General features: G+C 37.9%; 1 protein-coding gene across 16 annotated transcripts in view; it reads left to right on the top strand.

The window, feature by feature from the left end:
- KDM6A (lysine demethylase 6A) overlaps positions 1 to 27,719 on the top strand; it is a 151,577-nt gene that overhangs the window by 32,497 nt on the left and 91,361 nt on the right. For all 16 annotated transcript variants that reach the window (XR_003526412.1, XR_003526405.1, XR_003526414.1 and 13 more), the window contains exons 3-4: positions 1,564 to 1,672; positions 14,034 to 14,083. Coding sequence is in view for 8 of the 16 variants with exons in the window: in XM_027635818.1 (XP_027491619.1) it covers positions 1,564 to 1,672; positions 14,034 to 14,083 (159 nt within the window). In the remaining 8 variants the exon portion in view is untranslated. The remainder of the gene's footprint in view (positions 1 to 1,563; positions 1,673 to 14,033; positions 14,084 to 27,719) is intronic.

The raw sequence follows: 27,719 nt of genomic DNA, 5'->3' as shown, positions 1-27,719 counted from the left end.
TACACATCTCAATTTGAACTCTTTGGAATATGGCCAAAGAGCTGCAGAGTTTGAAATATGTAATTTAAATGGCTTTATTAAATCACTGTAATACCACACATACAGCTGCAGTTCTGTAGCAGCATCGCTTTGTTTTTATTCATCAGAACTTAGCCTGTGAAAACAGCCAGAAGATAAGGCTGTTCTGGACTTGGAAGTAAATGGAAGTGTGTGATATATCTCAGTCTTGGGATATAAATTGAGATCCGCTCATAACAAATTAGATCAGTGATTTGGATTCTCCACAGGTGTGTTTAAACTATTTCTTAACATTTCCTCATTTAATTTTTGGCATTTCTCAGTTCTATAATTAATACAAGTTTACACAAAGTAGATTTTAAATATGGACAAGACTGCTAAATGAGTATTCAACTTGATTTTTTTTTTCTCCCCCTACCCCCCATTTCAGATTAAGTATTAGGGCCTGTGATTATTGTGATATATTAAAATCAAGCTGTTCATAACTGCAACCAAATTTGAAACTTAATCAGACCATGAGGTGGTGAAAGTCCTGGATTAACAAGCTAGAATTAGAATTCATTGGAAGTGTGTCAAGCTTTTGAAAAGTGTGAAGTCGTCTGCTGGGGCAAAGGACCTTCCTTCCATTTAGGTTTATCCAGCTGCTTCAGTTTAATGGCCAATACATTCAAACTGGAAAAAAAGAAACTGGAAGTTCAGAAACTTGGGAAACTGATTTTATTTATTTATTTACTCATTCATTCCCAAAGTATAAATAGTATCATGAAGTAAGGATGTAGTAGGTTAAAGGTCATGGCCATTCTAGTGAATAGAAAGTATCAATTCAGTTTGTTAAAAATGTATGTTGTAGCACAGAACAACCTTTGTGTGTGCCACTTAAAAGCTTCTGGGGCAACTTTTCTCAAAGTAAAATTAATTTCTAATTGGATTTTTGTTTCTGACTTTACCTAGTCTGCAGTAGCTGGGTAGTAAGTAGAAGGTAATAAACTGTATTTTATGACATGATAGAGGTAATTGAAAAGAATGAGATCTTGGGAAATAAATGTGAAGGTGCATAAATTGTCTAAGCAAGCATGTTAAGATAGTGTGTTCTTCAGTTTAGCAAAAATAAATGAAATAACTGGTAGAAGGAAAAATTAATTTTCTTAGGAAAAAAACCCACAGAACGAGAACAAAATCAGAGATGTTTCTTTCTTGCAGATTGGAAAAAATAAATCAATAAAATCAATCATTTTGCATTTCATTGATTTTTTTTTTTATGAAAAAAGCCATTATGTAAGTTCGAGGTTTGTTTTGTGTTGGGGAAATTGAATGTCCACAAATAAAGCAGATTTGTTGTTGGTTTGCATTACAGTCAGTGAGCTTCTGAATCTGTTCCGTCTTAAATATTACATTTCTTCTTTGAAAAGTGATGCTGTGTTACTGAGAGTGTTCGTAGACTTCTTGTCTTGCAGGCTAATAAGAAACTTTATTATTTCTCAGAAAATGTATTATTTGCCTTAGTTAAATACAGAATTTTGAAAACCTTGTATTTCTCTTTCCCAGGCTGTTCGCTGCTATGAATCGCTAATTTTGAAAGCTGAAGGAAAGGTCGAGTCTGATTTCTTTTGTCAGTTAGGTCACTTCAACCTCTTATTGGAAGATTATCCAAAAGGTAAGGCTTTTTATGTCTTCTGAAAAATGTCTTTGGGGATTGTTCTTTGGTGTGACACAGCAGAATGAAAAACTCACTGTTTTCTTGGTTTGTACTATATTTCAAAGCCTGTGAAAGAATTAAGACTGGTGATGTCTTTATAAAAAACAGTTGTATTCTTACTTCTCTTTTTTTTTTCTCCTTAATGAAAAAAAATAATCAAACCAAAGCACTACTGGTTCAGGTATGAATATGAAACTTCTTCAGTTTGTGCAGTTGTAGCACAGTGCCGGCTTTGTTTTTCTGGTTCTTTATTCCATGACTGCACAAGCAGTTGAACCCCCGAGGCCTCTGAAGGATTATTGGGATGGTGGGGGACAGAGGGGCTTGGAATGAGAACCTGTCTTAGTTCTTGATGTATGTCCACAACCTCAGCAGGTAAGGCTGGGCTGAGAGTGTTAATTTGGCAGCAAAAATCTGCACACAGGTTGATCGAAGTTCTGGTTTAAGTGTTGATGAGAAGAATGGGTTGAAAGGGCTTGGGGGTGGGTGGGGTTTTTTTAGGTCTGCTCCATCAGTCTTTGAAATTAGTGAAATGTTTTTGGCCACGATTGCAGCCAGTGGACACAGAACCTTATGTATACTTGTACTGTGTTGCTTGTGGGTCAGCACAGTGGTTTTTGGCAGTGGGGTGGATTCCCAGAGACACTCTGCTGTGTTGCTGACAGAGATACAGGGCCAGACCTTCAGCTTGTCCTGTTTCCACTTCATTGCACACTGGCTGGCAGTCCCAGTGTCTGATGGCTGCCTGCCTTTCAGTGATGGTAGAGGTGTGGGTGAGAACCAGTTAGAACAGGGTGGAATTTTTATTTTTTTTTTTTTTTAGTGGGGAGTCCTTTTTCATTGTTTTTGCTTTTTGATTTCGATATGAATACAGTTCCGGTTGACTTTGTGTAGGGGAAAGCAAACAACACTGACGCCCTGTAAATGCATACTCCCACCCCATACCCTTTTCCAAACAAAAATAGTAGTTTTCAATTACCTTGGGATGTAGAAACAGGGAAATGAATTACAAGTGATAGTAGTTCAGAAGCACTGCTCAGTGACTCAGGCTGGCTGTGGATTGTTTCACAGCAGTGTCTGAGTCCACTGCTTCACTGTCTGACATAAACCAGTGTGAGTTTGGGTTCCTGGGACCTTCATTTTTGAAGTGAGAAGTGATTAGATTTGAGATAACTCAGGAGGAATTTGCAGTTATCTAAATTCAGTCTGAAAATTCAGAAGGGTTTGGGTGATGGAGGCATCTGTCTTGTACCTCATCCCAGCCAATTAGTGTAATATAACCTCTGGTTATACCGAGTCCAGAGCCATGGGAAAATGTGAAGGGAACATGGCAATGTGTTTGCTATGGAATCTACTAAGTAATAGGCTGATCCTATGTTTTTGTGTTTATTTTGTTTTGTTTTATTTTAAGAAAACTCTGCCACCCCCTCTGCAAACAGCTTACAGTGCTGTTCCTGATTAGCCTAATACAGTTAGGTGTGATGTGAGTGCAGTATGACTTACTGGATATATTTTACTTAGCAAAACCAGCACAGGATTATGGGCTGAACTGTATTAACTCTGCTTTTGAGTTGATAACAGTTAAGAGTGACAGGACCAGGTGTTGCTATGGATCAGAGGCAGGGTTTACTGATGGGGAGTCTGCTTTGTACTCTGCATACGGTTTTTAAGAACAAGCATTAAAAAATCCAAATGATGATTGAAAATACCAGTTCTCCAGAACTGTAAATGGACATGAGCAGAACTATGTGGGAAGAAACATCTAGGCATTAAAAATCTGAATTAAAATACTTTAAACTTTCTTAGATGCCTGTTTAAAGTCACATCTCAATCACGAAAGAAGTCTCAGGAACAGAAAAAACTTTGTTAGTTGTGGAGTATTAAAAAAAAGAAAGGTGTATCTTTATTTTTAAGATAATGGGGTAGTAGTAAAAATAATACTGGAGAAATTTAAATTGATGTGAAAAGAGAAGTTAAAGGATTTTTTAATTAGGTGAGGGACACATGTGCCTATTCACAACAGTTTTTGAACTGTAGAAGTATTATCCTAAATGCAAAAAGTCATAGGTGTTCTATAATTAATTTACTACTGTTATTTGAAAGAAGTAGAATGCTTGTGTTGCATTATAAATTCAAAGTAAAAATAAATTTTATTCCATGCTATGGATTCTGTTACTTATGGTACATTCTAGTTGCAATTATAGTTAAATTTTAAATGATTTGCAGTAGAAAAGTAAGTTCAGAATGTTTTGATCTCACTAATGTATATTTTATCCAGTTTTTAAGTCCTGAACTTCCAGAAGTATAAACTGCTGAAGAAGCATGATCTTCAGAACTATAAAACTGAAGTTAGTCTTGAACAAAGTTATGGAGAGGTTGATGTGTTTAATACATTGGATGTAATTAATAAAATATCACAAGATAGCAGCATGAGTAATGCTGCACAACTTTTATTTTTTCTTGGAAGCCTATTATTTAATTAAATACCTTCAAGAAATATGTACACCTTTGCATATAATGAAGAAAGTGTGTCTTTAATAAAGGCAAAAGTTTATAAAGGCAAAAGTTTTTTAATAAAGGCAAAAATTTTTGTTTAAAAATGCAATAAAATTTGTGTGAAGCAGAACAAAATTGTTAGTTGACTGCAGAACTGGTATCAGTGGTCAAGGTGAAGCAGTGCTGGGTTGATGGAGATCTGAGTTTCATGTTGATAGTTTATTCTCTTGATCTCCCTCTCATTTTTTCCACAAATACTTTGGCAACCAAGGGCTGTACAGTCGGATGCATTTGTCATGTATTAGTATTTTTATGTAGCTAATACCTTCTTTTGAATGTGGTAAAAAAACCCTGTAGGTTGTTTCTTTATAAGAGCTAGGATTCATACCCTGCGAAAGAGTGACCTTGAGAAAGATTCATGACAGGCTGGAGAATAAAACCAACATTATTGGAGCTAACCAGGCACAGCCCTTGCTGTGTATACAAAGAGGATATCAGTGAGGGACAGGCTACCTGTGAAAGTGCAGGAGGCTGATGTCTGCTGAATTCTTCAGTATATTTAGCATATATATTTATATTTTTAATGAAACCTGTTAAATGATGTAGTAGTTTCCCTTGAAGTGCATTATGTTTTCTGTCATGTAGCCACTGAAGTCCAGATTTAATATGCTTTTTGGGTTTTTTTCATAAAAAGAAGCACTTGTCTCCAGCAGAAGTTGAATTCACATCAGAAATTACTGGATGAGATTCCTTCTCATTATATCTGAGCTTAGATTGGAATATCCCAATGTAATTCCTAGCCTTTAAAATGGCTGAAGCTGGTCTGCAGCCTGTAGTTTTTCCAAAATGTAATAAGTTTGAAGGGCTGTTGATACCTGAAGGGTTTTCTCTGAAGTCATGTTATGGAGTTTTCTTGTTGTAGTGGCACTCTGCTGCTGTTAGGATAAGATCCTTTTTGCATATTCTGAATCCTGTGAGCCAGTGACTTGAGTTGAGATCAAGGCAGGTGGATCCAGCTTAGCCCATATGCTCAGGATGGGTTCTGCGCTCAGCTTTCCTTGTCTTGACTGTGACTGGTCAGAATTTGGCTTCAGGGTTTCCCAAAATGGGAATGTTCTCTCCTCTCAGCGAGGAAAAGTATTTTGTTTCCTCAGTAGCATTGTCTTAACTCTAATCTGATGTCTTCCTCCTTTCTTTTTTAATGAGGCAGCTCTTCCCCAGCTGTTGGATTGTTTCGGAGGCTCCCAAAGCCGTTGTTCCTGGGCGTGCCTTCAGTGGCACCCCCGTGTCTGTGCTGGCACAGCTGAGCCTGCAGCTGTGTGGGGAACTGATCCAACTGAAAAATAACCCAGCACAAAAATGTGATGCAGTTGCCCCAGAATGTGAAACCTCAGCCTTGGGTTTTGCTGGAGGAGGCAGATGGGTTGTCATGGAGCCTTTTGGATGCTGAGAGCATTGAGAATCAGGATAGGACTCCCTGGTGTAAACCTGTGAACTTAGTTTGCTACTACATTCCTTGGGAGGGCTGGGTTTTTACCAAAATTATTTGCTCTACTCTTGAAGGAAACTGATGCTACATCACTAGTTGGAGATTATTTTTTATTTCATGACTCTGCTTTCCATAAGAAGTACAGAGTGTGTAGCTAGTGATGCTTAAGGTTTGGGATCTAGCTGACTGCTGTTTAATGAGCTCATGGACTCTCACATCATCTGGGTTTTCCTTAGGGAACCTTTCATCCCTTTTGTAGAAGGGTCACATGTGTTGACCGTGTTCCAGCCCGTGACTTGGAGGACAGTTGCAAAGTGGTGATGTGCTTTCATAATTTGCCTCCTTGAATTACTGTTCTCTAAGCAAAATTCCTGGAAGTAGAAAATGCAATTAATGAATGATTTGGGACAAACATGCAATTACTCATGCCACAGTTACTAAAGCACAATAAATACTGCACTCAAATAATTCTTATTGCTGTACTCAAGTGGTGTTCACATTTCTAAATGTACTGTGTCTGAACAGTTTTAGCAGTACTTATTTTGATTGTAGGTAGTGACTGCATTGTCAAAAACACTAATATAAAAATATTTTATAGAAGATAGTGTTTCTTAGTGCAGGGGAATTTTTTTTAGTAGTTGTTAAGCTAAAATTAAAAAAAAAAAAAAAAAAGCCAGAAAAACCCCAGAATGTTTATTGAGCAGCTCATTTATTAAGATGCGGCCTAAACACAAAACTTAAACATTTTTTGATTGTTCATGTGTAAAATTGTGTGCTTGCAAGGCAGTTGCAATTCTGCAGAGAATTTCTCTGTGGTGGTTAGTGTCTTAGTCTTCTAGGAATTTGAAGGAAAGTGTTGTCATTAGGGAGCATTTCCATGTGCTGTGCTCTGAGGTACAGGATAGTAGGAGTCATTTTATGAAACATAAGGGAGAACTTCCCAGCATAAACAGGGTTTATGTATTGGCTGCTGCCAGGCTGTTCTGTCTTACTGATGAGTCCCGAAGAACTCAATTGGATTTTAAGCAGCAAAGCCACCTGAATGAGCTGAACAGGACATGACTGTTTTGAAGTAAGTGTGATTTTTAGGTTTAAGGATTTTTATTTTGTTGTTTGTAATTGGTAGAATTTGAGTTGCTTCTATTTAGAGCTGTTTATTTCATCTTCAGGATGGAGTTAAATTTTATGTGGTTCAAACCATTACATCAGATTGCTATAGAAAGAAGAATGTTATCTTAAGCCTAGATCATTAAAATGTTCTTTATAAATTGTATGTGTGTGGAGCAAAGTTTAGCAGTAGACAATTTTACTATAAAATACACCTGTACCATGGTCGTTGACTGGTTGTCTGAAAATTTTTATTTGGGGCAGTGTTCTAAATAAGCACTTAATTGTTAAAATTCCTCTTGTGGAATATGGTCTTTGAAGGATTTTTGAGCTTGATGAGAATCCACTGGGTTTCTTCTTCACTAATATTCTCAATATTTTAAGACCCTTCATAGAGTTCATGACCTAAAGGATCTGTAAACTTCTTGCCAAACTCGTGTGTGTACACATTTAATGCTTTTTGGGACAGTGAGTTTCACACCACTTTGCTGCATTGTATTTCCAGATGAGGACATGCAGTTGTTAATAATATTTCTTAGAGGACTGTTTGCTGATTTTTCTTTCATAAATGTATGCTTGTGTTGCCTTTGTGTGTCTGCCTTCATTCTGTGTTGTAAGGAAGACATGTTTTAGGCTTCTTTGATGGTCTCTTTGGTACTTTCAGCACAAATCTCTGGAGGAAACAGGGAGCAACCTTTTGCCTGAGGCCTTAGAACAAAAGACCTGAGCTGCATTTTGCTGCTCTCACTTCCACAACATTTTTTTGGTTATTATAGAATTGCAGAATCAGGTAGGTTGGAAAAGGCCTTTAAGATCACCCAGTCCAATTGTTCACTCAGCACTGCGAAGTCCACCATTAAACCTTGTCCCTATGCAGCACATCTACACATCTTTTAAATACCTCCAGGGATGGGGACTCCACCACTTCCCTGGACAGCCCGTCCCAGTGCTTTACAACCCCCCTGGGTGACAAAATTTTTCCATATATCCAATCAAAACCTCACCTGGCGCAACTTGAGGCCATTTCTTCTTGTCCTGTCACTGGTTACTTGGAAGAAGAGACCGATCCACCCCCCACCTGGCTGCAACCACCTTTCAAAGAGTTGTAGAGTATGATCAAGGTCTCTCCTGAGCTTCCTTTTCTCCAGGCTGAACACCCCCAGCTTCCTCAGCCATTCCTCATAGGACTTGTGTTCCAGACCCTTCCCCAGTTCTGTTGCCCTTCTCTGGACTCGCTCCAGCACCTCAGTGTCCTTCTTGTCATGAGGGGCCCAAAACCGAACACAGGATTTGAGGTGTGGCCTCATCAGTGCCAAGTACAGGGGGAGGGTCACTACTGTGGCCCTGCTGGACACACTGATACAAGCCAGGTGTCAGTGGCCTTCTTGGCCACGTGGACACACGCTGGCTCTTGTTCAGCTGCTGTCAGCCAGCACCCCCAGATCCTTTTCCACCGGGCAGCTTTCCATCCCCTCTGCCTGTAGTGCTGCAGGGGGTTGTTGTGACCCAAGGGCAGGACCTGGCACTTGGCCTTGTTGAACCTCACACCATTGGCCTCAGCCCTCCAACCCTTGTCCAGGTGGTTGATGATGATATTAAACAGGACTGAGCCCCAGACTGAGTCCTGGGGAACCCCACTGGTGACCAGCTGCCAGCTGGATGGAACTCCATTCCCCACCACTCTCTGAGCCCAGCTGTCCAGCCGGTTTTGTACCCTGTGAAGTCAATTCCATTGATTCAGCCTTGGAATTTCCTCACCTTTTGACTTCCTGAATTTTATGTCTCAGCAGTGTTCCTCTTGCTAGGTTAAAACACTGTTGTGGGTAAACGATGCACTATGTAATAAGCTGTTTCTACATTCTGCATATGTCTCCTAAGTGTTTAAGGAAGATTTATTTTTTCCTGGAAGTAGTCAGATTTAAAGCAGAAGATGAACCCTTTTCATGCTTCCATTGTACAGTTCTTCAATTAATTTTCTATCTTACTATTCGTTTTCACATCAACTAGTGCTTGCACAAAAATTAAAATAAATTAATTCTATTTAAGAAAACGCTTATTGATTTACGCAGAAGAATATGGAGCTTTGGGTTGTTTTAAAGTTTTCCTTTCAGGGGTATGTCATCCAGTTAATGCTTGCTGTTTTTCAAGTTCAGTTAGCCAAGTCTGTGTTAGTCACATTTAGCCTTGCAAGGTGCCACTAGATGGTGTTAGTATCTAGTTCACTTTTTCCTTACTCAAGCACTAAAATACTCAAACTGCTCCATATTTGCCTCACTTTCGAAAGGCCTCTTAAATTTTAAGGTATCAAAAAGTAGGTTTGTTGGAGCAGATCATAAAAGCCATCTTTGGTGACTGCATGATTTGTGATGAAAAGTGCTAAAGATGACAAGTGGGTGGGTGTCATTCAGTCTAGACATTTTGCTCCCCATTTTCACCTTTCTTGTTTGTTTAGGTTATGTATTTTAGACTCTTGGCATGAGGAGAGATTGTCTTATTACTGAAACAACTATGCATTTTATAAAGTCTTGCCAATTTCTTAGGAAATTAAGTAGATTAAAAATAAATAAGATCCCGAAACCACCTACATGATAATTATGTCAAATCTGTTTTGTATTCTCTATGTGATAGAATCACAAGGAATCTTAAACAGGGATAGATGAGAAAGAAGTGTTACCCATGTTTGGATTCTGACATATCCCTTGATCTCTTGGTAGGAGAGGAAGCCAAACTCTTACAGGGCACATAATAAAGGCTGTCAGGGTTGAAGTAACCCCACACATTGCAAAGTGGGTAGTTCTGGGTGTCTGTAAAAACCTGTAAGAAAAGGAAACAGACTCTGTGTGAACTTACTGAGGGTCAGCTCTGCATTAGGTGCCTGAGGATTAAAGACAGGTTCTGAAGCAAACCTGAGCCGAGGAGGATTCTTACTGATCAGTAGCTGTAATTCTTTTAGGAAGGCAGTGTTTGTTTTTCAGAGCTATTTTAGGTAAGCATTCTTTTGTTTTCATCAGGCAGTATAGCTGATGGTGATTGATTTGAAAAGCTACATATACCTTTGGGGTGTACCCCTTCCCTGCCCTCTTTAGGGAAGGATGCAGATACTGTGTCTGGCACTCAGCAGGTTTAATGGTTTTCAAAAATGTGATCATAAGGATGTCAGGAAAATAATGTAAATTGCAAGGATTTGGAGAGAGATGTATAAACTGATACAATAAGTAATTAAATACTAGACAGAAAGAGGGAAATAGGTAACTGAGCACTTCTAGGAAATTCTTGGGTCACTTGTCCAGTATTGTTTTAAATGTCTGAATGTGGTCTGTCAGCTTTGTTTTTTTAAGAGAGTTTTCTGTGGTTGACTAGATAATTTTACAAATGTAGTTGTCCTACTGAGTTGACACTCAGTCCTGTTTTTTCTGAGTCCAGGCCTGCATTTTCTGGATGCTCAGGAGTGTTTTGTATGTGGAAAAAAGAAACTCTTATGTTCCATATGTGTAAGAGTATCAGTGGCAAACTTCTGGATTGGAAAAGCTCAATAATGAGTTCCTAATCAGAAGATTGTCTGCAGAATCCTGCTGTGCCCAAAAGTGATTTCAAAGCACTCATTTAATAATGTTTTGAAAGGACATTTTAACTGAAATGGGGTAATTTACTTGTATCTGTAAAAATGAGAGTTGACCCTCTTTTGAAAGAGGGGCAGTAGTTGATAGAATCGTTTTGTGACAAAACTTTTATCACCTTGGAATGACCAGTCTTGGATGGAAAGTAAAGGTGCAAATGACATTGCAGCGTTTAGTGCTGAGGGGGGTTTTTGTTTGTTTTTGTTTGTTTGTGGTTTTTTAATATTGCTAATGTGGTGCATGACACAAGTGACTGTTTTTTTCAGTTTTTCATAAACCAGAGCACACCCTGTGTTTCACATAGGGACTTGTGTAAAATTCCTGTTGTTTGATCTTGAGCGGATCCAGTTGCTCTTTTTTTCTTCTTATTGCAGGATAAGGTTTGCATTTTGAGGGATTTGCACTCATTTCCTATAGACACAAAGTTAATTCAAGGGAGGAGTTGCTTGTAGTTCCATGATACATTTTTTAGAAAAGCTACTAATTTGTGCACGGTAGAATTAAGGATAAATGTCTTCTTCCTGGTGGCTCACTCAGGGACTAGGAAGTCCTGAGTAGGTAGGATAGGGTTCCGATTTATGGTTCATAGTCTGCTTTTAAACTAGGTTGGTTTAGTTCTTCAAAAATCTTGCTTTCATAATTTGATTTCTGACATCTTATATGCAAGATTCTTCTTAGGGGGATATGCTTGATTAGGGATGTTTCAGGTGGGCTCTGGCAAAAAAAAAACCCTCAAAACCATTTTCTTGAATTCTCTTTTTCTGTTCCTTTAGTCCTTTTCAGCAGAGCTTGAGTGTGCTCTTGGAGCAGATATTTAATCCAGATGTAAAGGGGGCTGAAGTAATGTTTCATGGGTAACTTACTGGAAGTTGAGCCCTTGTTAAATACTGAAATTGTGCATCAACAACAGTTTCTAGTTGTCTGACTTCCATAAGGAGGAAAGGGACATTTACCTCTGGTGTTAGGGAAGCCTCCATGATTCATCCTTATGCATTTTCAGCACAACTCTTGAGAATTTTAGCATTTCATCTGCAAGAAGTTCAGTAGGAGCACAGTGCTGTTGGCCTGGAGGCAAAGCCTGGATCCCTGGGAGTTGCTGAACCCAGAAGTAGGACTGGGCACTTCAGACACTGAGGGTGACTGTGGTGTCCTCTGAATTCCCCTGGAAGAGTAAAGTGACCTTCCTTTGAATAGAGACTTTATCTTCTTAGCATGTAAACATGAATTCTCCTTCAGCAGTCCACGCTTTCCATGTGCTTGGTTTTATTTGTAACATGAGCTTGGCACGTCAAAATGGTCACTTCAGCTGTTCCTATGGGAAGTTGCTCAACTTTATTGAAGAATGGAAGAGAAAATCATTGGCAAATATCAGCACTCTTACTGAAAACTGTAGAATATCATGGAGCAAAGTCTCCTCTCTGTAATAACTTTTCCCTGTATTAAATGAAGGTGCTAAAATTTGCCTGGGCAAGTTTGTTTCTGAGCGGTTTCTCTCTTGCTTTCTTCTTTTTTTTCCTATTCTTTTTAAGGTCTTCTGTTTATAAAATGTCAACAGTATAAAAAATATATAAATAAACTTATTAGGAGTACCTTAACTGCTATAGGGAAACATATTCCATCTCTCTTGTTTAATTATATATGCTCATGTGGGTGCTCCCTGTATATTTTAACAGCTACAGTGAAAAAGTTCTCCCTTTTATTTTCATAGTGTAAGTCCTTAGCGTCGTATTTAATGTTCTTTTCATTTTTTATTTTATCCATATACATTTGTATATTTGACTGCAGTACTTACTTTGTTAAAAAAATAATACTTTACGAGAAGTTCTCAGTTTCCTAATCTTGCATAATATGGTGGTGCTGACCTCAGTGTTTGAAATATGCTTTAACCTTTAAAATGGGGATAGGTACTGCTTGAGTAAAAAAAATCCTTTTTTCTTTTATTTTTTTTTAAAGTGTGGTGCATTACAAACTGTTTCATTGTGTGTGTGTGTGTGTTTTCCTGTTCGGGAAAGAAAAGTCATTAGCATGTTCAGAACCTAATTATTCCTTTTTGATGGAAAGTTATTAATGATACCTGGAAGAAGTTGAATCTGGAAGGACTGTTTTGGGGTAGGAGGATGTTTTGTGTTATTGTGAATGCCCTTTATAACATAATTACAGAATGTGACTGAAATAGGCTTGTTTTTAATGTTCTTAAACTTACACTGTTAGACTGCAGTCATATCCTTCAGTTTGTACCAAATTTTTTGGGGAAGGGTGGAGGAGGAATTGTATTCTTAAATTGTGAAGGACTTTGATTTTTCAGTGATTCTGTTTGTGTAAGTTGCACGTAAACATTTAAACATATTGCAGGTTAATAATGTCCAGACACCTGAGTTTATTTTTCTACTCTGGGCATGTAAATGAGTCAGTTTAGAGCATCAAAATTAGAAATTGGCTTCACAAACGTTTCAGTGGTGAGGGGAAATTTCTGGGCATTGTTCAGCATGTATGAGTTTACAAATAAAGGTTGTGAGACTCTGTAGACAGGTGAGTGCAGAGGTTTATTTTTAAGAGAAAACTCTGTGTGCTTTATTGTTATGTGTATGTTGTTCTTATTTCAATTAAACTCAAGGACTTAAGTTACAGAAATGATTATTCAGGACAGGTATTGAAAGGTATTAAAATTTAGGGACATGGTGCTTTCAGGAAATATATCTGCACATAAAATACATGTTGTTCTCTAGTGTTTTAATTGTACAGTGCTTATAGTTTTTTAGAGCAGGAGTTGCCTTTTTTTATTGTTTGGAAAATGCATACTGTGTAGAAACAATTCTTAAATCTTAAAGAGCAAACATTTGAAAAATCAATACCTTGGTGTTTTCTACAGGGAGTCTTTACTTAAAAGTCTTCATTTTTGGGTGGTTCCTAGTGCCATGTTCCTGGGAAAATGCAAAGCCAGTTTGTGTTCTGGTCTGGTGTGGCCTGTTAGCCAAAGGGGCAAGATGAATCAACCAGAATTTTTAGTGGGGAAGAGGGAGCAGGATTAGTGATTTGAGAAATTGGTTGCTAAGTAGAGCTGATATTCTACTGAGCAGAGCTGTTCTTAGCACTGATTTCCAGGTTAGTCTTGGTCCTCGCTGCTGAATAAAATGTAAGGTTTTTTGCCCCCACTTGCTTCTGCTTCTCTAGTTACAGAATGAAAGGGCATGTAAAATTGATTTCTCTTTGTATGTCCCTCCTCACCAGTTCTTTAGAAATTACAGGGCATCAGGGAGCATGGTAAATGAGCTACATGATTAAATTTTTAAATCTTACAACAGCTTTGTCCGGGATGAAAATCCCAAAATTTCAAATGATTTCTTTCTTATAGGTTTTCTTTAAAATATTGCTTGATTTACATTTGTGAGATTAATAATAAATATACTTTTGGGTTGACGTTTCATAAAACAAAATTATAATCTTCAGGAATGCATTGCCCACAACAGTGTACTTATCATGGCAGTGTAACTTTTATTAAACCATTTATCATTTCAGTGTTGTGTATTCTGACTCTTAAGGTTTTCTATCTTTTTTTTCTTCAAAGAAAATGAAACAAAACAAATTGAACATTCATTTTTCTTTCCTACAGCATTATCTGCATACCAGAGGTACTACAGTTTACAATCTGACTACTGGAAGGTCTGTATATGCTGCCTTTTTTTTTTTTTCCTCCTGTTTTAATGTATTGTTGTAAATCTTTGAATTTTTAAAGTAGATGCTGTTCAATATAAGTTTGGAGTATCTGCCTGCAATTACTCTTTGACGTACTAATTGGGTCTTAATGTAAATGTTCACCTGTATGTACGATTTATAAGAAATCTCAGTGGAAATACATCTTCACACCATGTGTTGAAAACAGCCCTCAATTAAGTTGACAAGTTTTAGATTTAATTTTTTTTTTAACCATCATTATCCATTGCTTCGGGGTTTTTTATGCAGCACAGATATTTGGATATATGTGAGTATTGAGAGCATCAGAACCACTTGAAAGCTGCTGTGCAGGCGTTTGACCTGTGCTAGGAAAAATGTTCTCAGGTTGATTTTTGTTTCCACAGGCACCAAATTGTTTATATAAGACCTTTTCAGTATTTTAAATAACGTTCTTACATAAGATAGAAACAAATCCTGTTAGTAGAGCTGCCCTCTCTGTAAGCTCATGTAGAGGTATCAGCACTTCAAGTGAATAAAATTGAAAAAGTTCTTATTGTCAAAAATAGTCAGCATTGGTAGATTGTCACATGAAATAATCTGAAGGTCATGATCTAGATAGAGGTGCAGGAAAGCCCCTAACACAGTACACAGTTGTGTGGTCTTAAACAGCTGTTTTCCTTAGAAGTGGGTAAATGCATATTTCAGATGGGGGGGGCTACTGGAGATGCATCAGGTACCTGCTGTATCTGGCATTAGAGAAACAACATTTTTTGCATTCTTTGCTTTTCATAGGGACTGTCAAAACATTCTAAAAAATGATGTGGCAGCTTCTTCCACTTGGATATTGGAAAGGGAGAAAGGCAGGGCAAATTAAAGGGAGAAGACTGATGTGAAATAAGTGTTTTATGGCAGATGGTCCAATTGGAGGGTCCTGGGAAATGGTTGGTCTTGTCCTGTAACGCTTCTGCTCCGGCAGAAATTGTGCAAGTGCCGTTTTTGCACTGAGCCATTTTGGAATTTAGGTAGTTTCTCCAGAAGTAACCCCTGCAGTTTAAAAATTACAACAATAAAATCATTAATCTGTTCTTCTTACATGCTCTTGGAGAGTTAAAGATTGCTGTAAATGAGTGTTGAAATCAATCAATTAATGAAAAATCTATTGTAATAGCTTCTGTTGTTTGTGCTCTTTGACATTAAGCATTTCAGAGTAGTTTATGACTTGAATTATTTTTTTCTGGATTTTATTCTAATGGCTCATTATTGGAAGAAGTGGTAGATGATCAGTAAATTATTTCTGCTCCATTTTCGGAGATTTCAGGGGAAATGTAAATTGTTATATGAATTTCTACAGGCATAGGGTGTTTCAGTGTGGCTCAGAATATTGTCTACAGTTAAAATAAATGCAAACTCATGAGTATTCTGCAGTCTAATTTGAAGAACATGGATGGCAGTAAAATGTGTGATCTGTGCTTGACTTTTTGAAAGGAATTTCTCTTTGTATACATATGGCTCATACTGTAACACACCTCTTCATTGTGTCTGTCTCCAGAATTTTACCATGCAGAGATTATTTCCAACAATTCCAGTTGCAAGCATGGGAGCATTTCTTGCAGCTGATGAAACAGCATTTTGTCTTCTACAAATGAAAAAAAAAACCACAACCCAACCAAAACAAAACAACCACCAAAAGAACCCACCAAAAAACCATTACTTTTTCTTCAAGTGTTCCTCCCCTGTGAAGGATCCTGTACTTTGTGATCTCATTTCTTATAAATGTGTAGTCCAAAGTGGTTTTTTCCTTCATAACCTTAGGAGATTTTGTTAATTTTTATATTCATGAAAAAGAGCCTGAAAGAGTCCAAAACCATTTTTCAGCTAATAACTTTTTTTACTGAAAGTGGTAAAAATCACAGGTGAATCATATTTCATCTTTTTAATGGATGATGAAGCTATTCTGGAGTTGGCAGTGGAAAGCTGCCTGGATTGGGTCTAGAGAAAGATCTTTCCCTCCTCCCCCCAGCTGAGAGGATTTATTATTTCTTGTCATCCTTAATGCCTTGTGTCTGTAAGTAGTCAAGAGTAGTTAAGTTTGTGGTGTATTTTTGGTCACATTTTTTATGCTGTTTTATTCTACTTTGTGATTAAATTTTTTTTATGAAGAGATACAGATGGCAAAAAACCCCCACACCCCACAGTAACATTTCCATCTTTAACTGCTGTAGATTTTTTTTTAAAGTTGGGAGTTTTTTTTCAGTTCTTACAGGGTTAGATGTCATCAATATTAAGTTGTTGGAGTTTGTGATGATAAAGGAAGAGAAGGGTAGGAAGGAAGGGTGATATTTGTGAGCTGTGTGAGACAACTGGGAAATTGGAGAGTGCTGCATCACATGAAGGTTATTATATAAGGCAGGTTTGGAATCAGACAGGAACAGTCTTAACAAACTTGGGCAGTGAATCTGAAATTATGTACTGTCATGCAGTGCAAATTTCTGTGGTTGAAATAAGTGGTCCTGTAAGTTCTTTGTTTTATAAAGAGAAAACTTCCAGGATTGTGAGAGACTTCAGGTTGCTTAGGGTGTAGTTTGGCCTCCTTTTATAGTATTTTTAGTGTTTGCTACTTTGGGTTTTTTGAGTTCCATGTGGATGATAATTGAGCATTATTTTCATGCAGTGTTCATTCTATGATGTTCAGTCTACAATTCATCTTTCTCCCCCCACCTCCTCCCCCAGTAGATTTTTCTGATGGTCTGAATTTCTTACCAGGTTGTTTTCTGTCAGAATTTGGTGCCTGGATTGTTTTGTTGGTAATACAGTAAACATTGTGTTGCTCCTTTGGAACAAAAAGAGAAGGAAAAAACACTTTAGAAAATATATTCTGAATATATACTGTAGTGAGAGAAGTGAAGGTGAAGGGTCAGGATGGTGCTGTGTTTTGCTGTTTACCACATTAGTACTCCCTCTGTGCTCACGAGATATTATTTCCTTTCCAGGAAGTAATACCTGCATGGAGAGTTTTGAAAGAGTTGGGTTGCATTGTCCTATGTATTTCTAAATAGACTGCTTTTTGCAGTAATTTGAGCACACACAGATCAACATAAAATGACTGAGTTTCTGCAGTTTTTGTTCTGCACAGGCACTGTGGTACCTTAACTATCTGCATTTTAAAAAATTGTTTGACCAGAAACCTGACGAAGTAAATATCTCAACTTGGATAAAAGCTGAGATAACTTTTCATTCTTGCATTCAAGTAGTTTTCTCAATGTTCCTTCTTATGTGCCTATGCTAAAATAAATCTCCCTTCTGTGCAATGTACTTCATTCTGATTTCCTTTTAAAACTCCCCTGTGTCAACATGTTGGGGGAGGTGAGGAGGACTGTGGGGGATGAACGGATGTGAAGGGCAGTTCAGGAGAGGGAGACAACCAGAACTGCAGTTTGTAGGTTTTGATGCTCCTGGGAAAATAAAGATATCAAGTGTAAGTGTCTGCCATGATTATCAGTTTTGACATATTCTGAGGAGGCAGCATTAGAAGCTCAGCAAGGAGTAAGATATTCCTGATTTTATACAAACATGATGGCAGATATCTGGCACCTGTAGAAAGTTATTTTGATCATCTTATGTTTGTATTATAATGGGCTTAATCATACTGAACCTTTTTATATAATGCTTGGATTTGGGTAGGGTCGCCCTAACAGAAATTTCGGTGGATTGAGAGTGTTTAAGTGTATGAAATATCTGGGTCTGTTACATTGACATGGTTGTCCAGGGCAGGAGAGACCTAGAAACCTTTTTCCACTGATTTGGGGCTGCAGGAAGTTTCAGTGCTCACTAGGGAGATTCCTGAGAGGGTTGTACAGAAGAGCCTGGTTATCTGGTACTTTGATTAGATCTCATCTGCTTTGGCATGGCACTGCTACTGCAGCCCTTCTGTGGTTTGATAATCTTGATTAAAGAGTATTTGTGGCGTTTGCAGGTCGATGAGTGTTCTCACATTGTCAGTTAGAAATTGTGTGACTGTAGCTGTTGCAACACAGAATAAATCAAACCTTTTGGTACAGGTATGTTAAGTAGCAGTGAGTTCCCATGTGCTCAGTCTCTGCAGTGCTTCCATGAGCATCTATTAGTGACATCTCTGTGCTTGGGGAATGAATGTGAAGCTTTCTAGACAGGATTAAATCCAGGGGATTGTGGACAAGTAACAAGGAGCATGAGGACAGCAGTGCTGTTGTACCTTATTCTGTATTATTTCATCAAAGAGTAGCATCCTGTGTGGCCTCAAGGCTATTTTATAAAAAGTTATGTTTTATCAGAGTAACAGAGGGTACACAGGTACTTAAATATTTCTGTTTGTGTGAATAAAATGAAGGATTGCCAAGGCACAGCATGTAGAAATGCATCTAAGTGAACCTTAAAATGATGGCAGTTACTGTGGAGTTACTCCTGTATCAGGGAAGACTGTTTACCCTGGACTAGGATGCTGGAACTTTAGACTGAGAATGCTTGAGAAAGAAAAGAAACCTCAATTTATTCAGCTATACTCAACTGTGGTATCTCTTTATAGAGTACTGCTTGGAGTGGATCAGTCAGAAAGTCTGAATGTTCCTTAAAATGTTTAAGGAACACTTAATTAGTGAGTTACATCCTCCGGCATGAATTCAGATACAGACTTCTTGTTAGCTGTTGACTTTGGCTGGAAAGTTGCCTAGAAGGAAAGTAAATCTGTCAGGCACTCCTTATCATGTTATGAAAATGGCCCTAATAAACTTTCTTTTTAATAAAGATTTCATTTATGTGGCCAGGGTGAAAACATCAGAGAGGTTTAGTGAACCCCAGCAAGGATTTTCGAAGACCTTCGTCTGTGTTCCAGTGGATTTTAAGAACATCTGGGTGCAAATGTGGTGCAAGCTGAATTTACAGTTGCAAGGCTTTTCTTAAATGGTCTAGTCAAAAATAAATAAATTGAGAGGGGGAAATAAATCCTATAGTTTCCAGCAAGGAAAGGTATTGATTTAGTTATGGAAAGTACCTGTGTGGTTCTCCCTGCCCGTGTGAACTGGACATTAGAATTACTGTCTGAGTTCAAGTGTTTGCCTCATACCTTCTTTGTTTTTGCTTCTTAAATAAAAGAAATGATTCTTGGAAATAAAATTTTGGCTATATATATGCAAATAAGAGAATTTACTCTCACTTTTCTCAGATGGTCTTTATGAAACAGAGGAGAATCCAAAATCATACAGAGATGTTGCAAAAAAAATGACAACAACTACAAAACACCAAAAACCCCCTTAAATAAAAAAAACACCCAAAATTGTCTTCAGAAAGTCAAATGCCAAAAGAAAATGCAATTTTGTATGTGGGTGCTAGTCATGTAAGAGGGATGTAATCTTAGTCTGTGCTGAGTTGTTGCTTTGTTACAGAAAGCAATTTTACAGCACTCCTTTTTATGTTCATCTAAAGTGTATTTGAGTGCCAGGTAATTTTTTAAAATGCTGTTCTGTAATTAAAGCTATGTAGAAATTTCTCAACCCCATGGCTGAAACATTTGTAATTAGTAGCAAAGTTTTTTTTTTGTTTTTTTCCAAAGAGCTGGAGAACAAAAGACCATGAATGTTAGTTTTCAAATGTGTCCTGTTGCTTGTTTCAATTGTTTTATGCAGCTTCTTTTCATGCCTCTTGGTCTTTTTTCCATTTTGTTAGGTGAAATTGCTTTTTTGGTATGTTTTCTTAATTTTGTAAAATAGGAAAACAGTTTAAAAAACATTAATGCTTTAGTTTTGTTTAAGTTTTGCTGTCTCTTTTTCTCCAGACTGTAAGTCTGTTTCTCCCTTTATAAACAGTTGGACAAAAAGCAATTACTAGACATACTGATAACAGCAAATAAGAGAACATTTTGCACCTTAGAGGATCTGTTAGAAGACAGCAATTTTCCACTTCATTGACTCACAACTGTTTTATTTTCTGCAGTAAACTCAAAAAACCAAGTAGTGTTTTAGACAGAATTCATCAAAACTTCCATTATTTTTTAATTAGATACAAATGCTAGGATTAATTGAAACAGTATACAGTGGTACAGGATCAGGTTTGCTGGAGCAAACACCCTCCTGGAACAAAAGTTGGGGAAAGAAGTAGGATGATTTGTGAATGCTGCTTTTTATTTAAGAGAATGGATACACCATATAAAGAGGTAAATTTCCCTTCAGAAAACAGAATTTAAAAATGACACGAAAAGCCTTTAATATAAATTATTGCCACGTAGCAACACAGGGTTTGTACAGGAGAAGCAGAAAGACAGAAACAGTCCCTTTGATCAGAGGAGACATAATCAGAGAAGCATCGAGAAGATCAGGAAAGCCAAGTTTCAGAAATCCTCACTGAAGGTGAAGTTTGCTGAGATTAAGAGCATTGCAAAAGCAACGGGGAGATGCAGCAGTGACCTAAAGATGGGTGAGGTGAAAACCTGCAATTCAGAGCGTATTTTCCAATGAAAATGATGGGGCAGCAATGGAATAAATAGACAGAGGAAATGGAAAATCAGAAGGTGAAAAATAAAACCAGAAATTGAATAGAGATTCAGTGGCTCTGCAGGAGGAGAGAGATATTAATAATCTGTCTGCTCTTTGCTTCTGTCTGACTCTGTAATGGTTGTCAGTGAAGCACGTGGGGTTCTGTACCACCCCTCACTTTTGACTAAACAGTTTTTGGATTTCAGTCCTCTCCCTTGAAGGGTTTTGATGAAGACATTCTGGTCATGTTCTGAGAAGATATTTCACTGAAAAAATAATACTTTCAAGACCTAATGTAGACTGAAGATGGGGGAGAGACGCGTCTGATGATATTATGGAACAGCAAATGAAAAATAGAGATAAGTTTGTCCTAATTTTTAAATACTGGTGAGAGTGGGTCATCATAATGGAGATAAAAAGCATTTTTATGGGATTTAATGGGCTAAGCATTTTCAGGAGACTGTTGTGGAAAACAGTCTGGAAATAGAGTCTGAGTCTGATACAACATGATAATATAGGATGGGAAAAAATCTCGTACCAAGAAAAAAGAAAAGGAGAAAAGGGGAGGGAGAACACTGAGGAGAGAGAAAACTGCAAGGCCAAGTGAGATTGAACAAATAATAGGAGAGAGAAGAAAATGTGACTGGAGGAAGAATTGCAGGAAGTGGGGAAAGGAAAATTGTGGCCTTACTGAGAATTTGAATGTAAAGGAGATGAGAGAAGTAAAAACAAACTTTAAAAACTAAGAGCATATGGGGAGAAGGGAGGAAGGTATATATAGAATAATACCAGAGTGGATTGTGGGAGATCTGAACTGAGGCTTTTGCCAGCTTTCTCCCCAAACAGCAACCTCTGTGTCATAAATTCATCAGGCATGGTGGGAGAGATTTAAAAAAAAAAAAAAAGAAAGAAACCCAAGGAAGACAGTGACCGTTCAGGTGAGGAGCACAGTATCCTTCTCCATCAAAGGACCTGGATGTCCTCTGTTTTGAGAGAGGAAGAAGGTAGAGTATGAAGCACTGAGGATCACTTGGGGAGCCAGATAAGTAGATAATAAAAATTCGTGATCTTTAGATTCGAGGAAATTACAATAGCAGGGCTTCAACTGATGACAATGAACTTTGTGTCCTGACCTTGCTGGAGAGCCCACTCCACTCTTAGTAATGAAACAACAAAGAATTTTAATGTATGTAGCTGTTTGTGCAGCTGGTGATAATTTAACAACTTTCTGTCACAAAATAAAGGGGTTTACAGTAACAAAGGATCTAGCAAGTGCATAAAGTCTTTTTCTGAACTGCTGATGAAAGATACATGAGAGCATATTTAAAATAATGTTAAGTTTATTAGGGGTACAGTGGGTAAGAGTAATTTTGCTAGTGAAAAGTTTTCACTTTGATCCTGAGATACACTGGCAAAACAAAGAGTGGGAAAAATAAAGTGCAGATACAGCATCATCAAAGGTAATTCTAAAGATTTTTTTAAAGGTTATTGATATGTTTGGATCATGAACTTGTGCCTTTAGTATGTCACGGTGGATAGAAATCCCATGTGAGAAGATATTTGAAAAGATAGAAGAGTTGTTAAAAGAACAAGACCCAAGAGAAATTTGGAGTATGAAGATGCTAAAGTGAAGAGCTAAATCTATGGATTGTGCACCATAAGATCTCTTTTCTGCATTGGAATGCTTGGTAGCTTTGGTAACACTGTAAATGGGGTTATTTCAGCATCCCATAGGTGTGATCAGTGTGATTGCTCTGTGATGTGAAAAAATTGGGATTTTTAAATGCAAACTGTGTTTATGAAGACTGGAATTCTGTCTCCTAAGAGTAAAAGAATTACGTCTGTACTTTCAAAATATTTCAGAGAAAATTATTAATAAATAAAGGGAAGCTCGGGAATGCTGGAAAAATAACAATGATTGTGTTACCAATAACACTTGGTCATCTATAAAATGCACAAAAAATAGAGCAAATTAATAACTGTATTTGGGTTTCAAAAAAAGATCTTTTAATATTGGATGCTAAAAATAAATGTAGTGTCTTGTAAGTCAGCAAAGTAGACAAGCTGAAGGAAGTGTACATTGGGGTTTTTTCAAAACATGTTGTTAAATGAATGCTACATAGAAAGATTAAGAAGAAAAAATGTGTTGTTATTTCCTGCTGTTCAATTAGAGTAAAATATAACTGATCTCTAGTTTAGAACAGAGTATGCACTTCTCCAGATATTTCTTGAAGGGTAATAAATCTTAAGAATTACATGTTTAGGTTTTGTGTATTCTGGGGAGGGTTGGCTGCATATGTGTCTAAAATTCTGTCCCTCTGTTACTAAAACACTGAATTTTTAGGTAGTCAGTCCCATGACAGAGAAAGAAGCAGACACTGTTTTTTGCTCTTGTTAATGCAGACAAATAATGCAGCATGTCCAATTTTCTGTACAGGGAAATTGTACATGGATCTAATAACTAACTCTCTTCTTAGATGATTTTTGTAATGACATTACGACAGGAGGGTGTGCTTCCTCTCCTTGAAAGGAATCAAGAGTAGGTGTAAAATCTTACAAAGAATGAGCCAGGCAATTTTAATGAATAAATTTTGACATGTGGCCTTTGACCTCACAATGAATTCGATAGAGTTGCTTCTTTTTTATTCTCTTTTCTATGAGTTGTCATCACACAAAACAAATGGAATCCCTCTCTGTACATATAAACTACGTACCTGTTTGGGTCACAACAGCATTAGATCTTTTTAGGGAACATGGAGGTTCCTGTTTGGTTAGGAATATTTTACATTTGTACTAAATTAGGAAAAAAATTATTTCAGTGTCTGCAGTCCTCATTTTTTTTCAGTTTATATTCATTTATTAAGCCACTCATCCGTTTTAATCAGTGGATTTATAGGAACTCAGAACTCTGACAAATATGTAATATCCTCAGAATGTTAATGGTAAAAGAGGACAGAATGAGATTTGGGGAACAATTGTGCTGGAGTCAGGGGAAGGAGGAGACAAGACAGAAACACTCCCCCCCTCACCCTGGACATGGCATCAGTTTCCAAACAATGTTCATAACGTTTTCTGATGGTGGTGCTTCACCCTGGAAATTCAGCAGGAAAGCTTTTCTTGTCCCCCTGTATGTGTGATCTCTGTCTATAAGTCCAAACAATCTTGAGTGGAAACAATGTAAATATCATCAGGACTGATGGAAAGGTCTCCTCAGAAAAGCTTTTTATGCATGTTGAGTTTTCCTGCTGCAGAAGTTTCCTTTGTGCAGAATAAAAATCTGTCATCGTTCATCTACTAGTATTTAGAATAATAGCATGCTTCCTTTCTTCAGTCCCTGGGATGAGGATTCAGGATGCTGCAATATTGGACATGCTGGAGTGTGGCAGTGGAGAAACTCATCAATTCAGTTTGCTGGGGGGGAGGCACATTTAGCTGAGTAGAACAGCTCTGGCTCAAATGGAGGACACATCTTCAGCAGGCAGGAATAATGTTTGAATATTGATAACACTGAATGACCAAATGTCTCTTTTTCTAAATATAAACAACTATATTAACAATGCACGTGACGCTTTTTCAAAAGTAGCCTCTTGTTTGCAGAAACCCCAGGAGTGGTACAGTCACTTCATACCCCATATGATTGCTCGTTCCTGTGAAGGGTTAAAGCAAAACACATCACTCTATTTTTCTAGTTTGTAGAGTCCTGTTTGATCTCTGTGTAGATACTGTGGCTCCTTAATTGGTGGCTTTTCTTCAGAAATGAGTCTTTCACATTCTAAGGTTCATTCTTTGAAAAGATGAAATATTTGCTGAGTTTTAGAAACAAAGAATTACTTTATTTTGCAAATATTGAGGTTTTGAGTTTGCTCTCTCCACGACTGGCATTTCAGTTCTAGTTTTTTAAATACTCTTTCAAGCGTGTAGCTAATTAAAGTATTGAGCTGCATCGCTTCCTCCTTTTCTGAGGGATACAGATCCAGCCTCTTCCCTGTGGTGGAGGTGGGTGGGGGAGGAGGACTGGTGGAATGTGACAGGATCTCATACAAATGGATGGAGAAGGCAGCAAGTGGGAAGATGGGGAGACAGAACTCGGAGGTCTCTTTTTTAAAGAGCCTACGAGTAGCTTATGTGAGGCAGTTCAGTTCATGCTTTTAAGGAAAGGCAAATCATTTAAAATGTTTTCAGATTATTGTTTGAGTGTGATCGCGCTCTGCTCTCTGCAGCAGCCTTATAAGGATGAGTGTTTAGAGGAGAAACAGAGATCAGTTCTGCTTCTCGTTTTTTACTTGCATAAAGGTGTGCAGCAAGAAGTGGTCTCTGGTGTCTGCTTGTCTGCATGGAGTGCACCAAGTGAGGTCAGTGCTGAAACACAGAGTGCTCTCCACGTAAGGAGGGCCAGATGCTGAAAAAGTACTGGCCACTCAAATGCTAAAGAAAACCAACAGCAACCAAGCAAAGCCTCTGAGTTCAGGTAATTTCAAGCGAAAGTATTTCTAAATGTTGGCTCAGAAGGTCTGCAGCTACCTAAAAAGCTGATCATCTGTTCCTATGCAGCAGGTTTGTAGTAAGTGGATGGGGTTTTAGCAGCATTTGGAGGAACCTGGGAAGACAAAAGCTTTTCACCCTCTACCACTTCTCTGGGCTGCTCTATTCAAATTATTCAGCACTATTTGCTGAGTCCCTGTGCAGCCTTCTTTTGTACAACGTATCGCTTCCAGCTTCTGAGGGATAGCTTAGAACTCCTAACTCCTCTTCCTCTTGCTGTGTCACTTTTCTCGTGTTGTTTAGGAGTGGGATTGATGAGAGATACAACATCTCACATATGGGAGAAATAACAGTCAGTTACAGATCTCTTACAGTGTTTTTTTCTTTGCCAGCTTAGTCTTTGTTCTGCAAGGCCAGAAGTTTCTCAATTAAATTTTGCCTGGTATTACCAGCCAAAGTAAATACAGCTATTTTTCCTGTTTTTTTTTTTCTCAGTCTTTCTCTCTGGATTAGGTTTTACTTACTGTTTTTTTTATTACCTGGTTTAAGTTTTGCTTACTGTTTTTGTCATTGTTTCCACTTCTTTTTTTTTGGAATTCGCAGGGTCATCAGTAAACCAGCAATAAAGCTATATTACCAGACATCATAACTGCACTCATGCTGTCTAACGTGTTTTCTAAAAATATTTCAGGTGTTGTTTCTCTCCCTTCCCAATGAATATTGGGATCCATTTCATGTATTTACCTACCTGACTCTGATTATTGGGATCAGACACGGTTCCATTCTCAGGTATCTTAACGATATAATCAGGGCTTTGTGAACTTTTTCTGAAAACAAGTAAGCTGAAAATTCCAATTCCAATCCTGGTAAACACGGTAGAAGGGGAGATGGTTTTCAGTCATATGTGCAGTTTCTGAAAGGAGAGGAGATGATAAACTGAGTATCATTCTGAAATATCTTCATTATAGCTAAGGGAGGAAAACCTGTAGTGGTGACAGAGATGGAGAATTTCTTTATACGAGGCTAGTGCTGATAATTCCATTTGCTCTGTTTTCTGTTCTGTTGTCAACTACTGCAGGAAATTCATGCTTAAACTGCATCTTCCAGAAGATTTTGTGTCACTGGTTGTATGGAAAGTTACATTAGTTTTGCAGAATGCTGCAGACTTGCAGTGTTTTAATGGTTTCAAAATGCAGCTGAACAAATTCAGGGAAGAAAATCCATTAAGAGCAATTAAATAAGAAGACATTTTGTCTGGCTTTGGAAACCTCTGAAGCACAAATCGCTGGAGCTTGGGGAGGGTATTCTTGGGAAGGGAAGGCTTAAAATAGTGGTCGAAAAGTGAATTAAGTTACACTGAAATGTCACTTCAACAGCAGCATTTGAAGAGTTCCATGTTACTTCTGAATTGTACAATAGCTGTCCCCTCCCTCCAGGGTCACCTCCTGGGAGTTATGTTTCCATTTAGTGGCATGGTCTTTACCTTTTGGACAGCAAGGTTGATTTGCTGATGAAATACCGTCACTGGATGTTGTCTAGAGCAGAATTACTCAGTGAAGCTACACAAGAATTCAAGAATTTCAGTATATATTATCGTGTTCACTCCCTCTGAAATCCATAAAAATACAATAACATAAATGAAATCATCCATCTAGTTCATAATGGAGCATTATAACCCTGTCTCCATTCTGTTTCTGGTCTCAAAATCTAGGCAGAGAGAGCCCTCTGTCTGTCTGAAAGCTGTGAATAACTTCTGAAGAAAAGCTTGTCTTGAAGGCACTTCCATTTCACTCAGGGTGTCTCTCAGAGGAACGTCAACCTTTTTTCTTTCTTAAACTTTCCTCCCTGTGCCCTGTTGTCAGCCAGATTCCTTGGGAGTCTCTCCTGGATCACGATGGCTGTAATGCTGGCTATTTTAGGAAGACAACCTGTTGGTATGCTGGTGATTTTTTTACAACCTGGGCTTTCAGTCAAGAGAAAACTGAAGTGAACAGATGACAAATGTCACTTGTCAAGACAAGCCCAGATGAGTGCTGCCACAGGAAGGCAACTTGTCTTGAACTGAGTGTGAATATTAAGTGCTGATTGGAAAAATAGTACAAAATAAAAATGGCTCTAAAGGAACACAACTGGTACTTTTGGATTTTCTTAAATGCTACCATTCAGTGGTTTTGCTAGTTACAGCATTTTGCTAGATAGGTAACTCCAAATTTATGTGGCATCTTTCTGTGTTCCTTGTTAACTAACCCCTCTACACCTTGATTTTTCTTTTTTTTCCTGGAATTCTGGTTGTGTATTTTTAGTACATTCAAACGGGGAGATTTTCTGTGTGTTTTGAGATGTTTAAGTGACTGAAGTTCAGGGAGCAAGTGCCAGAAGTAGGACTTTGCTTTGTCATGTGGCTGGAACACAGGGAATCACTGAGGTGCTGGGGCAATGTCTGGAAGTACTAAGTGCTGCCTTCCATGGTGACTCATCTGTTCTGCCTGTGAAAAGGTGGTCGACGGTTTTGTAATTATGGGGAAGAATGTGAGCTGCCATGTAAACAAACAGCTCCTCTGTAAGTGGAACAAAGTTTCTTGTCTCTCTGCTGTGTCAGTCAAGTGTGAGATGAGAAGCAACTCAGTGGTCTGGGCTAT

This window comes from Corapipo altera, unplaced genomic scaffold (genome assembly GCF_003945725.1).
Source record: "Corapipo altera isolate COAL_440 unplaced genomic scaffold, ASM394572v1 0, whole genome shotgun sequence".
In the NCBI taxonomy this organism is placed as follows: Eukaryota; Metazoa; Chordata; class Aves; order Passeriformes; family Pipridae; genus Corapipo; species Corapipo altera.
The sequence above is the reverse complement of the archived record's forward strand: the minus strand, read 5'-3'. Positions and strand labels throughout refer to the sequence as shown.